Raw genomic sequence first — 14,547 nt, forward strand, 5'->3', positions numbered from 1 at the left:
ATCTGACCTTTTCTGCTTACTGTACTTTTTGTTGGAGGTTGACCCCAGGCTATAGCCCTTCCATTTCTGCCTCTCATGTTGCGGGAACGACAAATGCATATCACCACTCTCTGCCTGTTTGTCAAGATGAGATGTCACTAATTATTTGTTTTGACTGGTCTGGAACTAATGAGTCCCCCAATCTCTGCCTCCCAAGTAGCTTGGATTACAAGCATGTGCACCACCATGACAGCCTCTATTTTATACATCTTTAGCACTCTAATTTGTCTTACTTGTATAGCAAATGAATTGTGGAAGTAATTAGTAGCCATGGTATATTTAATGTAGCTGAAAAATAATGAGATACTACTTAGTAATACATAGCTAATTTTAATGTAAGTTATTTATTAAGAGCAGACTTAAAAAAAAACAGGATTATAATGGAATTCTCCAAGAAAGCATAGCTGTAACTATGCAACCCACCTTAGGTGACAAATACATGTGAACTTTACTGCAAGAACTATTTCCAGTAGGTGAAGGTGGGATGAAGCAGGGAGTCCCAGTGAAAGTGTAAAGGGCTGTGGACTGTCACCTACCACGTCACTCGGGGCTTTGTGTGAATAGATGTTGACTTTGGCAGGATGATAAGCAAGGTTGTATCTCTAATTGATTGACTCTCTTACTCAGTTTATGTCTTTCACTCATGCAGACAGAATGTTGTATGTACCCTATATTCTGATTTCAGTATTCTTTCTTTTTTTCTCCAGAAATCACTCCTGTTTAGAGCATTTCCTGGTGGTGCTATTCAAAAATGTCTTCCTTAAGTGGGAAAGTGCAAACTGTTTTGGGGCTTGTGGAGCCAAGCAAACTGGGCCGCACCCTGACCCATGAACACTTGACAATGACCTTTGACTGTGTTTACTGTCCACCGCCTCCATCCCATGAAGCTACCTCTAAGGAACCTATCACGCTGAAAAATCTATTTTGGATCCAGAAAAATCCATATTCCCATAAAGAGAACCTTTGGTTGAATCAGGAAACAGAAGCTGTAAAGGAAGAGTTGTTGTATTTCAAGGCTAAAGGTGGTGGGGCCTTGGTGGAGAACACAACCACGGGAATTAGCAGGGATGTGAAGATGCTGAAGTGGCTGGCAGAGCAGACTGGAGTCCACATCATATCCGGAGCTGGGTTCTATGTGGATGCAACCCACTCTTCAGAGACCAAGGCCATGTCAGTGGAGCAGGTAAAAACTCCCATTCTTCGACAATATTTGTGTGTAAATTCAGAATAGTCCAATCCCTGGACATACCATTGGCTTATAGATAGCTGGTTATAAGTCTTATAGCTTAATCCTTGCTACTCAGGAGACTGAGATCTGATGTTCATGGTTAGAAGCCAGCCTGGGCAGGAAAGACTATGAGATTATGATCTCCAGTTAACTAACAAAAAGCCAGAAATGGACCTTGGCTCAAGTGGTAGAACATGAGCTTTGAGCAAAATAGCTAAAGGACAGCACCTAGGTCCTGAGTTGAAGTCACAGTACAAGCGTGTACCACACACACACACACACACACACACACACACACACACACACACAAAATAGCTGGTCATATTATACTATTTTGCAACATAGCAAAGCTTCTACCAATCTAGATTCAAATTAATAATATTTTATTTAATAAGGAAAAATATTTTGAGGAAGGTTATTGACCAACCTGATGCATTAATACTTAGATCTGCTATATTGTATGGTCCTCAGTATTGGCACCCCAGTCTGTAAACCTCACTTTTTTCTTCCATGATAAGATTTAGTTATGCAACTTTGATTTCTTTTTCTAAGATTTTTATAATAACCAGCGATGAGAATTTCACTGTAGGGTGAAACTTGGCAGGCAGAGACTTGGCACTTTTGCAAATATGTTTCCTTCTCTTTTTACAAAAACAGGAGGGGTAGAAGCACATCCATTTTCCTGTTTTTGTAATAATATGGTCTTAAGCAAGAATGGGCAGAAGGAAGAAACTTTTATAGACAAAGAGACAGAATAAGCAGCAAGGCATTTTTTTTGCATGTACATGTTCCCTTTTTGAGCACACAGGTATCTGTTTACAGATGTTTATACACACATATATTTCTATGTGTCTTCTTTGCCTGCGTTGTTTGAGACAATGTCAGCTGAAGTCTTTGCAAATGATCATTTACTATTTAAAATAATTTGTATCCAAATTCCATCTGTATTCTTTTCTGAGAAGGATTTTATTTATTTTTTAGTATATTTATATTAGTTAAAGACTAAAATGATGACAAGGATTATGCATTTGTCAAACAACATTTAGTAGTTACCAAACCGTATAATGCTTTTATTGTGTGCTGTGAATGTTCTATCCTGAATAATGAACTCAAAATAAGAGAGAACTGAAGGCTGGGCACCTGTACCTCATGCCTGTAATCCTAGCTAATTTGGGAGGCTGAAATTAGGGGATTCCAGTTCAAGGCCAGCCTGGACAGAAAAGTTCTGGAGACCTCTTCTCAATGCACAGATAGGAACAATGTCATCTTCCTGTCATTCTAACCTGTGTGGAGGCTGAGACTGGAAGGATAATGGTTCCAGGACAGCCCATGCCAAAAAGTCTATGAAACTCTGCTTTAGTGGAGGAAGATAGACATGGTGGTGTCCCCTGTGATTCCAGTAACTACAGGAAAACCAAAATAGGTAGATCACAATCCAGACACATACCCAGGCAAGGAGCAAGACCGTATCTTCAAAATAACCAAGAAAATCAGTCTAGAGATATACCTCAGAAGTGCAGCACCTGCCTAGTGGGGGTGAGGCTCTGAGTTGAGACACCAGAACCTATCCCCCTAAAAATTAATTACTTGATACACACATATTCGTTGATATATACATCAGTTCAGTGGCATTCATAGATTCTGCTCACTGATTGTGGATTTTTTCCCCTCAATCTAAATGTACCAAAGAGGTGAATTTCCTACTACATAATCATAATATGATTTTAAAACTTGGATTTAAAATAACTTGCTGAATATATGATTTGACCAGCAAAGTGCCTTTCTCATGGGCCAGTATGCCATAAATGAGTGTTGAATATACCTTTAAAAGAATGCATGACTAAATAAATTCATTCATACACTAGGGTGAATTAACTTTGTGTGTGTGTGTGTGTGTGTGTGTGTGTGTGTGTGTGTGTGTGTGGCTTAAACTTAGGGCCTGGACATTGTCTCTTAGCTTGCTTTTTCAAGGTTGGTGCTCTACCACTTGAGACCACATTTTTTGTAGTAGTTAACTGAGATAAGAGTCTTAAGAACTTTGTTGCTCAGGCTAGCTTTGAACCTATCTTTACTTCCTGAGTAGTTAGGATCACAGGTGTGAGCCACCAGCATTAGGCTTAAGTGAATTAATTTTGATAAATTCCATTACCTATAACATAATTTCTTTTTCCTGTTTCCCCCTAGCTTACCGATGTCCTTATTAGTGAAATTCTCCATGGTGCTGATGGAACCAGTATCAAGTGTGGTGTTATTGGGGAAATTGGTTGCTCCTGGCCTTTGACAGACAGTGAAAGAAAAGTTCTTCAGGCAACAGCGCATGCCCAGGCTCAGCTTGGCTGTCCTGTGATCATCCATCCCGGCCGGAATCCAAGTTCACCATTCCAGATCATCCGCATATTGCAAGAGGCAGGTGCAGATATCTCCAAGACAGTGATGTCTCACCTTGATAGGTAAGTAGGCTATCTTAGAATCTTCTATGACTGTATAATTCATGGTTAATCAAACTTTGGAAACATCAGAAATGAGAACAATGAAATACTGATCACCCAGGAAAACTCACTAGCAATCTAGAAAGGTTTGATAAGTAGCATAAGTAAAGGTTTGATAAATAGCAAAGCTTGATAAGTAGCATAAGTAGAAGTCAATGCTTTATTCTTGTATCTTTCCTTTGCATAGATGATATCCTACATATTTTGCATAGGAATTTTCTTTAACTTAATCTTTCATAACTCTTCATAATAGATACCATTTTCTACCTTGTTTCATGGTAGGACATCACAGTAGCTTCCTCAGTATTCGTAAATAACTGGGATGAAAAATATACCTAGGGCTGGGAAGGTGGCTCAGTGGTAGAGCGCTTGCCTTGCATGCTCGAGGCCCTGAGTTCGATTCCTCAGCACCACATAAGCAAAAAGAAAAAAGCTGGAAGTGGCGCTGTGGCTCAAGTGGTAGAGCGCTAGCCTTGAGCTGAAGAGCTGAGGGACAGCGCCCAGGCCCAGAGTTCAGGCCCCACGACCGGACCCAAAAAAAAAAAAAAAAAAAAAAAAAGAAAGAAAGAAAAATATACCTACAAATAGAACAGAGTGATAATGAATGAAAAAAAGACAAAACACAAATGCTTCCATTTCTTTTCTTTTTCTTTTCTGTTATCTTTAAGTAGTTGTACAGAGGAAGTGTCATCTAACAAAACAGTTTATGAATACAACACATCTTTATCACTGTCACCCCTTCAACCTTCTCAACACTTCAGCCCACCTCTTTCCTTATCTTTCTTAATTTTATGGTATATACAATGAATTCTTCTTGCATTCTCTTCCTTCTACTCCCTTCACCATAGCCATGATATAGAATGAGACCATATGCTCCTCATTGGATGAATGGATCAAGAAAATGTGGTATTATATACACAGTGGAATTTTAACTCATCTATTAGAAAGACTTATGTGTACCATTCATAAGGAAATTGAGTGACTTGGAAAAAATTGTAAGTGAAACCCAGAGAAACAGATTCCATGGTTTCCCTCATCTGTGGTAGATAGAATGTGCCTATAAATCCATACATAAACACATTGGGTGGTATGCAAATGATTAAAAATGAATTAACTGGAGAATAATAGACTTGATGGAGAGCTCAAATATTATGATCATTTAGAAAGACTAGGTCAAAGCCCAAAGAAGTTAGCACCAGGAAATGGGTATGCTGAAGAAGGGGGGTGGGCCAGGGAGCAAGGGTAGATAAATACTTACATTTCTATCTCCTGTTTGTGGTTTGAGTCATCTGAATTTTAATTATAATAATAGCAAGTGTACTTTGTCTGGTAATGTGGTACATTTGATTGTTATACCTGCTGTAACAAATTACAGCACATCAGGTGCCCAGGAACAACAGAGCTTTTCATTCCCTCATTCCCCATTCTAAAGGTAGACATCTGAAAACAATGTATTGGCAGGACGGTGCTGCCTCCAGAAGCTATTTGGGAGAGCCCTTTGCTGTATCCATTTTCTGGCAGATCCAGGGACTCTTGCTGTAACCACATAGATGGCATTTCTGCCTCTGTTCTCACATCGCTTTCTTCTTTATGTCTGTGTCTTTTGTTACTAAAGGCATATCACTGTATTCAAGGACCCTCAGCTAGTCCAGAATGATCAGAGTCATGATCCTAAACTTAATAACATCTAAAAAGAATCCCTTTTCCCGAATAAAGTCACTTTCTGAAGTTGAGAGGGTTAGAACATAGACATGTGTTTTAGAGGTCCAACATGCAGCCTTCTACATAGCAAATTAGGAGCAAACTTAACAGTGTTGCTAAGACTAGTTAGTTCTAAGGCCTCCTGTTAAATTTATATTAAAAAAATTTAATACAGTGCCAATGAGACTAATAATGTATTACAATCACTTCTGTTTTGCAATTTGGAATAAGTCCATGTTAGCAGATTGATAAATCCCGATCATCCGTCTTGACATTCTGATATTTAACAAACGAACAGACCTAAAAAAGTCTTCATAAAATTCCTTGACTTAATAGAAATATTGTAAAATCCCGTGCAGAAAAAAATAAATAAGTTATAGTCATGGCAAAACAGAAAATCCAACATCAATGGAGAAAGTGAGAAGTGTTGAGGTACAAACAACCCTCCTGACAATGGACTGTCTTCGGGAATCTTCTGGTAGGTACTCATACAATAAAGGGGGTCACAGAATAATATGCCATAACTGAAAGACTCGAATTTTTGGACCCAGCGAAACCTTTAAATCCTGACTTTAGCATTTTCTGTGAGATCTTAGGTGCCTTTATTTGAACTTAAAATAATGTATTTTCCTGTGGTGTTGTACAACTCTAGTCTTAGATATTTGGAATACTGAGTCTCAAGGATTGTTGGAGCCCAGAAGTTTGAGACCAGCCTGGACAATGTTGTGAGATCCCTATCTCAAAGTCGAAACAAAATAAATAACTAAATAAAATAATGTATTTGATCATGTTACCTTGTATGATGCAAGCTTTATCCTAGTTAATAAGTATGGTTCTTTCTAAAAATTGAGAAGAGTATAAATTTTCTAGCTGTTTCATAGATTCTGGGAAAATGTGTACTGCAGTTATTGTATCTTCTCTGTATGTTCATTAATCTGTAATTGTCAGCCATGCTGTTTACATATTCTGTATCCCCACTGGTTTATATGGTATGCATAGCTTGATCTATTGATTACTTAGAGAACTATATCGAAATCTATTATGTGGGCTTACTACTGGCACGTATTTCCACTGTTGCTGAATACAGTTGGCAATGACATTATTGCATACCTATGAATCATTCTTATTCTAAATTCTGTATTACCATATATTGAATAGCTTTGTGTTTGGTAAGCAATGCTTTTTGTTTCAGTCCTATAAGGTCTTCAAAGGAGAACTAATACCAATCTTCCTCAAGCTCTTCAGTGAAATAGAAAGGGAAGGATCACTATCAAACTCATCTATGAATCCACCATTACACACATCCCCAAACCAGTTAGGGACTCATCAAAGAAACAGAACAATAGAGTTATCTCTTTGATGAACATCGATGTAAAACTTCTCAATAAAAATTTAGCCAACCAATTTCAACAACTGACAAAAAAAACATGCACTATTATCAAAGTCTGTGTTATCAGCTGTTAATATAACAATAAGTTGTGGTGTTAGTATCCCACTTATGTCCTTTCCCTATGTTACCCTTTCTACCTTTCAGAATCTTTACGTTCAAGATCCATTGGGTGTAAGGTTTGGTATAATGGAATGGCAAAGGGCAAACAGAGAGTGTAGAGGGTGAATATATCAAAATATTTTATGTACACGTTGACAGTGGAAAGCTTGTTGAAATGGTTTTGAGTAGAGAGTAGAGGATGATAAAGAATGATGGAAAGAGGTGAGTCTAATGTAGACATGTCAAAAGAAACCCCTTCATACAACTCACTGAAGCTAACAGAAATGTACAAAAGACTAAAATAGGATTCTTCCTCTTTAATTTTACTCAGTATTTTAGAAGTATTGTACTAGAAAGATTTTCTGTGAACAGTTAGGCTGCCGTATTGCTTGAAACTGATATAAGATACATCTTTTAAAAAGTCTTTGTACTACTCCCTATTTGCACTTAGAAATATAAGTTCAGAAATAACACGTGCCATACATAGAAAATAAGTTTTCCTTGTAAAGGGTGAAATAAACCTTACTCCTACCACTGTAATATTTCCTGGCTCATAAAATCAAACAACATATAAAGCTGAAGTGTTTATTTTCTAGTGATATACACTATATTCACACATATTTTGTGTAAATGTCACCTAGGTATATGTTATGTTGCATACACACATTTTTCTTCCTTTAAAATAATAAAGGTTGGAGGTCATTTCAAGATGGCCCATTAGGATGGATCAGAACTGAATGCAATGGTTGACCTGACATAGACAAACTCAAATCACTAGAAAATCCTGAGACCGTTGCTAGAACAGCCACCCATTGGACACCTAAATAATGAATGCTCTGGGATTCCAGTGCCTGAAAGAAAGAAATTCCTGAAAGTACCATTTCTAGGGGGAGGCTTCTAGGGAAAATGACTTTCAAAAAAAGTGATGCATTTGAGAAAACAAACTGAATAAAGTTAACAGGACAAATAATAAGGGAGACCAATGCAGGGAGCATTTGCCTTTTGAAGTGACTTTTTACAGGAAGCCAGTGGCCAGCCTGTGGTTGACAAGGGTGTCCTTTCACAGGCTGGCTCGGCTCTGCTGGGCTGTGCACAGAACTGGACTTGTCCCGAGAGGGGAGGGACTTCAACACTTCCTTACTGAAGACAGCACACCCGAGGGTGTATTTCCTGCAACCAAATGCAAAGGACACACTAAAAGAAGAACAGCCTGAAAACACAGCCTCTAAAAGCATTCAGAACAGAATAGAAAGAATTCTGTTCTTGCCTCCATCCCTTTTGTGGATGTAGAAGAGAAAGAACCAAAGCCACAGGCTGCAGTGTGTGTGAAGTTAAGTTGAGGGGTGGCCGCTCTCCACACATAGCCCTTTTGAAACAGAAGAGCTCTGCAACAGGACAGTCTCTGAACATCAGTCACCTGCAAACTCTGTTTTGTTCCCCCTTTCAAAGTTGGTTTTCTGTCCTTTTTGAGAACACAAAAATAAGGCATTTCATCATACCCACGATCATACTGAAACAGTTCAGTGTTTCCGAAGGCCTCTAAAATCTTCATTAGGATTGACGTTCGTGCAGACCTGTGTGCACATTCGCACACACACACATATAACCACGATAGCTTCCTGTATGGCTCTCCTCAATGGGGCAGTTGGGATTCTGAGAGGAGAGAATTAATGAATGGCCTTCACCTTTGGAGCTTTCTGAACCACATTGTCCATGTGACTGCTTGTGACCTGCTTAAGGTCATTTACGAGGTGATAACAGCTTGACAAGATAAATATGCTTCTGCGTCCAGGACCTCCCCTCACCATCTGTTCCCCTAAAGAAACATGGGCTCGTTGAAGAGTGGTTTGACTGCTGCGAATATGACCCTGTGGGACATCACTGGGGTCTGTCCTTGACAGAAAGAGCCACCCAAAGTCCACATGCATTGGAAAATAGCAACCCACCCTTTGTCTTCTTGTTTGGGCTTTTGATACACAAGGCTTTGCACCATGTACTCGTTTATAATAATTTCACCACCTGTTAAAACTGTATGCATATTTCCAGGTGGTGAGGAATATCAGAAGCATCTGGGGCCTGGTCGAATATGGATATATGTGTGATGAAGAAAACACTTCTCTGAAAAACAAAAACAAAAACAAAAACACTTCTCTGATTCTTTTGTCATCATCTTTGAGAAGGTTTTGCCATCAACATACTATTAGAGTAGCTGTTGGGAGTTGTATGGCCACAAAAGTCTTGACTGCTGATAAAAGCTGGATAAAACAACCTGGCTGGTGGGTATTTGGATGCTAGATGTTCACTGATGGAATTTCCAAGCTTACCAGAGGTCAACAGACAAGTGCTGTGCTTCCATCGTTTTCTTCTTGGCTATCTGTTTTAAAAGCCAAAAGATTTTGATGGACACCCACAACCCATGGTTCCATTAGGGCCATAGCAAGTGAGGGTAAGAAGATAGCACAGCATTCTCTTTGAAAACTTCTCCCTGCGGAAGGTATAAGAGTTTGGTCTGAGGGCTTCTGAAAGACCAGAGGGAAAAACTCAGGGAATGGGCCAGCTAACAAACATTTTATTCTCTTTGCTTTTGACCATCCTTGCTAAATTGGCCAAATCGTGGGAAAATATGGATTTAACACATTTTTTGTGTTCTTAATTGAATGAAGGGAGTGGAATATCACTTCATTCATTCAACAATTATCTAGTGTCAATTTACCAGACACATGACTACAGCCAGCAGAACTTACTCTCTGCCTTCAAAATGATTCTTTAATTAGAATTACGGTGACATTTAACTTTAAGATGGTCTTTGAAAAACAAACCCACAAAAGCAATTATGGGGTATCCTTAGAACTGTCCTTTTAATTCTTATATATGCTGGTGAATTAATGGGAAGCCATTCAAAAACAATTCCAAGCAAATGTTTGGCAAATAAATATTGAACAAAACATCTTTGTATTGTTAAAGAGTGTAGCGTCCTTTATAGAGAATAATTGGAATATGGTGAGCATAGAGTGGCATATAACAGTTAGAGTCCTGCAAATATGGCTCCGAATTTCTTAATTGTTTCTTTATACGATGAGGTGTGCATTATGGACATAATGTAGAAAATCCATTGAACTGAATGAGCTTGCCTTATATATCATTGCAGTATTCATTATTTCAGTCAATTGACTCAGATCAATTGACCTCAGTGTGAGACCTTCAAGAAATTAGCCTTGGCAACAAAAGATAAGCCTGCTAAGCCAGTGAGAATTTTTTAAATTAAAATGTTTACTAATATATAATATTTATTTTTTCCAACTAGGGGTGTCTTGTATTTGTAGTATGACAGAAGACTAATGTCTACATTCATGTGTATATTAATACATAAGCTTCATCTAGATCTAGAAGCTGTTATATATGTACCGGCTACTTACATGTATATGTGAATTGAGATGATAAATTTTATAAAATGCACAAGAACACACACCTGGAAATTTTAAGTTGACATTATGTGATACCATTTAACAACACCTTTATTTTCCCCCTGTGAATATACCATAGGCTTGGTATTCATGGAGGAAAGATACTCAGGTCAGGTTGTCTGGGCCAAGTTCTGACACTAAGATTTACCTGCTGCGTTCAGTAAGTCACTTAAGCCTCCAAGCTTGACTATTTTATTCATGTGTTAAGGGGCTAAGAAAAACCTTAAAGTTAACTTAAAGTGCTATGCATATTTCAATATGATTGCTTACCCTGGGTCTTTCCTATAAATATAAAGACTACTCTAGAGACATGGAGACAGATGGGGGGGGGAGGGAGGGAGGGAAGGAAGGAGGGAGAGTAAATGGAGACAGACACAGAGACCATGGAGAGAAGAAAGAAATCCAGAGAAACATTTTACAAACTGAAATGAATGCAGAAAAACTTTATATCCCTAAACTCTGCCCAAGAAAATGCAATTACATTATGATGGTGAATGGTATTTGTTGAATATCCCAAATTGAGCAAAGTTATGTGAGCAGATCTGCCAGGATCAGAGCAGAAGAAGGCACTTGTCATGTATCCTATTCAGTACATTTTTGTCCACCAAAACCTTTCACTAGTAATTTTTTTCTAAAGCAATTTTTCATGATGCTGACACCATTCACATGAAATGTGACATTTTAACAAATAGGATTGCCATGTCTATGAGATTTATCTTCACTGTCCTCAATACCATCATATCCTGAACTGTGCATTGCCTTACAGGAAAAACACAACCTCTTGGGCACTGTGTGGCAGCCGGAAAGTTCATGTGGTAGAAACCTCTTCCTAGGATGAATAAACTGTGAAATAAATGTATTTTAAAATGCAGTTTTAATGACACTTTGCAATCCAGAGTCACTTTGTGGTTTGAGTCTAATTTAAGGAAGGGCTTTGTCTCTCTTGGGGCCATCTGTTCCTTTTTCTTAAACCTATTCTTAAGTCATAATATTGAACATGTGACAGCATTCCTTCCTATGATGTCATCAAATGGGGCCTGATGTAGTCAGAAAACTGACAAGCATGGGAGGAAGGCGATCTTTGTTAAAATACAGATAAACATGTTTTGAATTATTGTGACTTCTTTTTATTCCCACATGTCTCTAATATTGTAACTGCTCACATAAAATTAATGCTTTAATGCAAAATGAATCCTATAAAAAACATAAACTAAATCTTTAAAATAATGTTTCATATATAACCATAAACATTTATGTGAGCATTCCATTCTAATTGATATCTTGTGTTTAAGTGGAACCAACATTTTTGGTGAGCATTCCATTGAAATAGTGAATTATGTTTTTAAATTCATTGGCAATGTTTATTCCACATTGGATTTTTGACATTTACACTTATTCTTTTTAAAATTTTTTATTATCTTTAAGTAGTTGTACAAAGAAGTTCCCATTCTACAAAACAGTACATGAATACAAATTGTCTGACAACATGTCACCTATGGCTCCTAATCCATCCCTTCTCTCGCTTTTCTTTTCTTTCTTTTTTTTTTAAATTGAGATGAAACAATTACATAAATTTCACAGATTTCACAGTATTGTGGGATGGTGATACTTAGTTAAAGTCACAAACACAGTTTAACCTTCACAAGGCAAATTGTCATTATCATGCTCTATAAAGTTTGTGAATTCTATGAGCTTTGTATTCCTAATTAACTAAAATTAATTGGAATCTGTCAGTTGGTAAAAATCCAGCTCAGCAGTTACAGAGCACACACTTAGCATGTCCAAGGTTCTGAGTTCAGTTCCCAAGCTCCCCCAAAATATTCTTTCATATTTAATCTTTGAAGTAAAGTGGCCATTAGTATACTAGAAATATACATGAACAATGCTTTTTTTTGTTTTGTTTTTTGGGTCCAGTCGTGGGGCCTGAACTCTTGAGCCTGGGCGCTGTCCCTCAGTTCTTCAACTCAAGGCTAGCGCTGTACCACTTGAGCCAAAGCGCCACTTCCGGCTTTTTTCTTTTTGCTTATGTGGTGCTGAGGAATCGAACCCAGGGCCTCAGGCATGCAAGGCAAGTGCTCTACCACTGAGCCACCTTCCCAGCCCTTTAAATCATGTTAATATTGATTCTATTGAGACAAGGTCTTGCTTTATGTCCATATAGGCATCAAACTCAAGATCTTTCCTCAGCTCCCAAGTACTGTGATTACAGTTGTATACTAGTATGTTTGGCTTTGTATTTGATTTATTTGATTAAAATTATTTGTTACAATCATTAATTATAATACTTTATGTATTCATTTCTTTTTAAATGCATTTGATATTTTTTAATGAACTTTAGGTTTTTAGATGAGTATTTCCAACTAACCTTAGACAATTTTTAAGTAGCTGTTGAATAATTTTCATGAAATATAGAATCCTATGTAATTCTATCTGTGTAAATGTCCATTTGTTTTTAATTGAGAAACTTAGGGGAAGAAGAACAAGAGTTTTTTGGAATTACTTTTTTTGGGGGGAAAAACATGCTTATGATGATCATTCATTGAAATGTAATACTTTTAATAAATCAATTGTATATGTGAGTATAGCTTTACTGTTGAATTTGTGTGCCAATGTTTTTTTTTTAACTGGTTTGTCAGGAGTGCATGTTTTAGTGAGGAATGTATTTATGCTTCTCCATGTGCCAGACACAAGCTAAATGAGTGAGCAAAGCAGAGATAAGAAGCGTCTTCCTGGTACCCAGCCTCTAAGGACTCAGACTCAATTGTCTGATAAACTACCATGAAGTTACAGTGCAGAATAATGGTAATAGCACCAGACTAAGCATTGGAGTGCCTGGGCTGTATCTCACTTAAAAGATCCACGCTTGTTGGATAGGTGTTGCATTCTGTGGTCCCAGGTACTCAGGAGGCAGAGATAGGATGATGGTGGTCAAAGGTTAATCCCAACGAAGTTAGTACAGGACCCTTTTCCAAAACTCACCTTTTCCAAAACTCAGTCAGTTAAAGCTGTGTGGATTTATCTCCAGACCTTATAGTTCATTGATCTAGGCATGTGTTTTTGTGCTAGTATCATACTGGTTTTGTTCTTGTGGCTTTGTATTCTCATTTGAAGTCAAGTATGCTGATACCTCCAGTAATGTTCTTTTTACTTACTAGTTCTTTGACTATTTGAGGTCTTTCGTGCATCTATATGAATTTAAGAATTTAAGACTCTTCCCCCTGCCACATTTCTGTGAATAATAATGCTGGAATTTTAACATTGCACTAGAGATTGCATTGAATCTGTAGACTTTCAGCAATACAACTTTCCTCTACATTAATCCTACCCATCCATGAATATGGACAGTGTTTCCAAATCTTCTAGTGTCTCCTTCAATGTGTTTCTTCATGTTTGAATACAAACTGAAAGCAAAAGGCCTAGAGGTGTAGCCCACATGATAGAGCACTTGCCTAATAAGTACAGGGTCCTAAGTTCCATCTCTTGTGCTAAAAAGATCCAGGCTTTAGATTATTTGTACAGTGACATTAGTATGTGACATAATTATTTCACCAGTTTATTGTGCATTTCAGAACCTGCTCCTTCCATGTTGGTATCATTGAGCAGAGTGTATCAATTTCCTGAAATAAGTCATAGTGCTAATCAATTGCCCAAGACATGTCCTGCATTTCCTTCTTCCATCCCATCTTTCTGTTGACAAGTGTTCAATAGTTTTTGCTCTGTCCATTGTTGCTTTCTCTACTGCAGTTAATGACAGTACTGTTCACCCTAAACATTAGACTAAACTCTTCCCTCTTCTGCACCCCAATTTGAAAAACATGTTCATCTCACTGAGATCTCTAAATGCAATCTTTCTTGTCTACTCCACTCTTCTTACTAGAATTCAGACCCTTATTTGCCACTGGAACATTTGTGAATCCCCTCTGGTTTTCTCCAGAATCTGACTTCCACAGCCTAGCAGATTTATCTTTCTAAATGTAAGTTTGTTAACATTCCTGCCCTCTGACTTAAGCCCATTAGTGGAGTCTCTGTCCCTAAGGCACAAAAGCCAAACCTCTTAGTCTTCTAGTCCCTACCTCTTCTCAAGTGATTCCCATTATTCTGTAGAAACTACACACACAATCTGGGTTAAGGCCACGC

The 14,547-nt window shown here is 37.9% G+C and overlaps 1 protein-coding gene across 3 annotated transcripts in view; it reads left to right on the forward strand.

Annotated features, from left to right (window-relative positions):
* Pter (phosphotriesterase related) overlaps nucleotides 1-14,547 on the forward strand; it is a 70,799-nt gene that overhangs the window by 43,516 nt on the left and 12,736 nt on the right. For all 3 annotated transcript variants that reach the window (XM_069990431.1, XM_069990430.1, XM_069990432.1), the window contains 2 exons: nucleotides 747-1,222; nucleotides 3,452-3,717. In XM_069990431.1, the coding sequence (XP_069846532.1) occupies nucleotides 791-1,222; nucleotides 3,452-3,717 (698 nt within the window). In that variant the 5' untranslated portion in view covers nucleotides 747-790. The remainder of the gene's footprint in view (nucleotides 1-746; nucleotides 1,223-3,451; nucleotides 3,718-14,547) is intronic.

The sequence above is a fragment of the Dipodomys merriami genome, unplaced genomic scaffold (genome assembly GCF_024711535.1).
Source record: "Dipodomys merriami isolate MVZ:Mamm:240054 unplaced genomic scaffold, mDipMer1.0.p SCAF_4, whole genome shotgun sequence".
NCBI classification, from domain to species: domain Eukaryota; kingdom Metazoa; phylum Chordata; class Mammalia; order Rodentia; family Heteromyidae; genus Dipodomys; species Dipodomys merriami.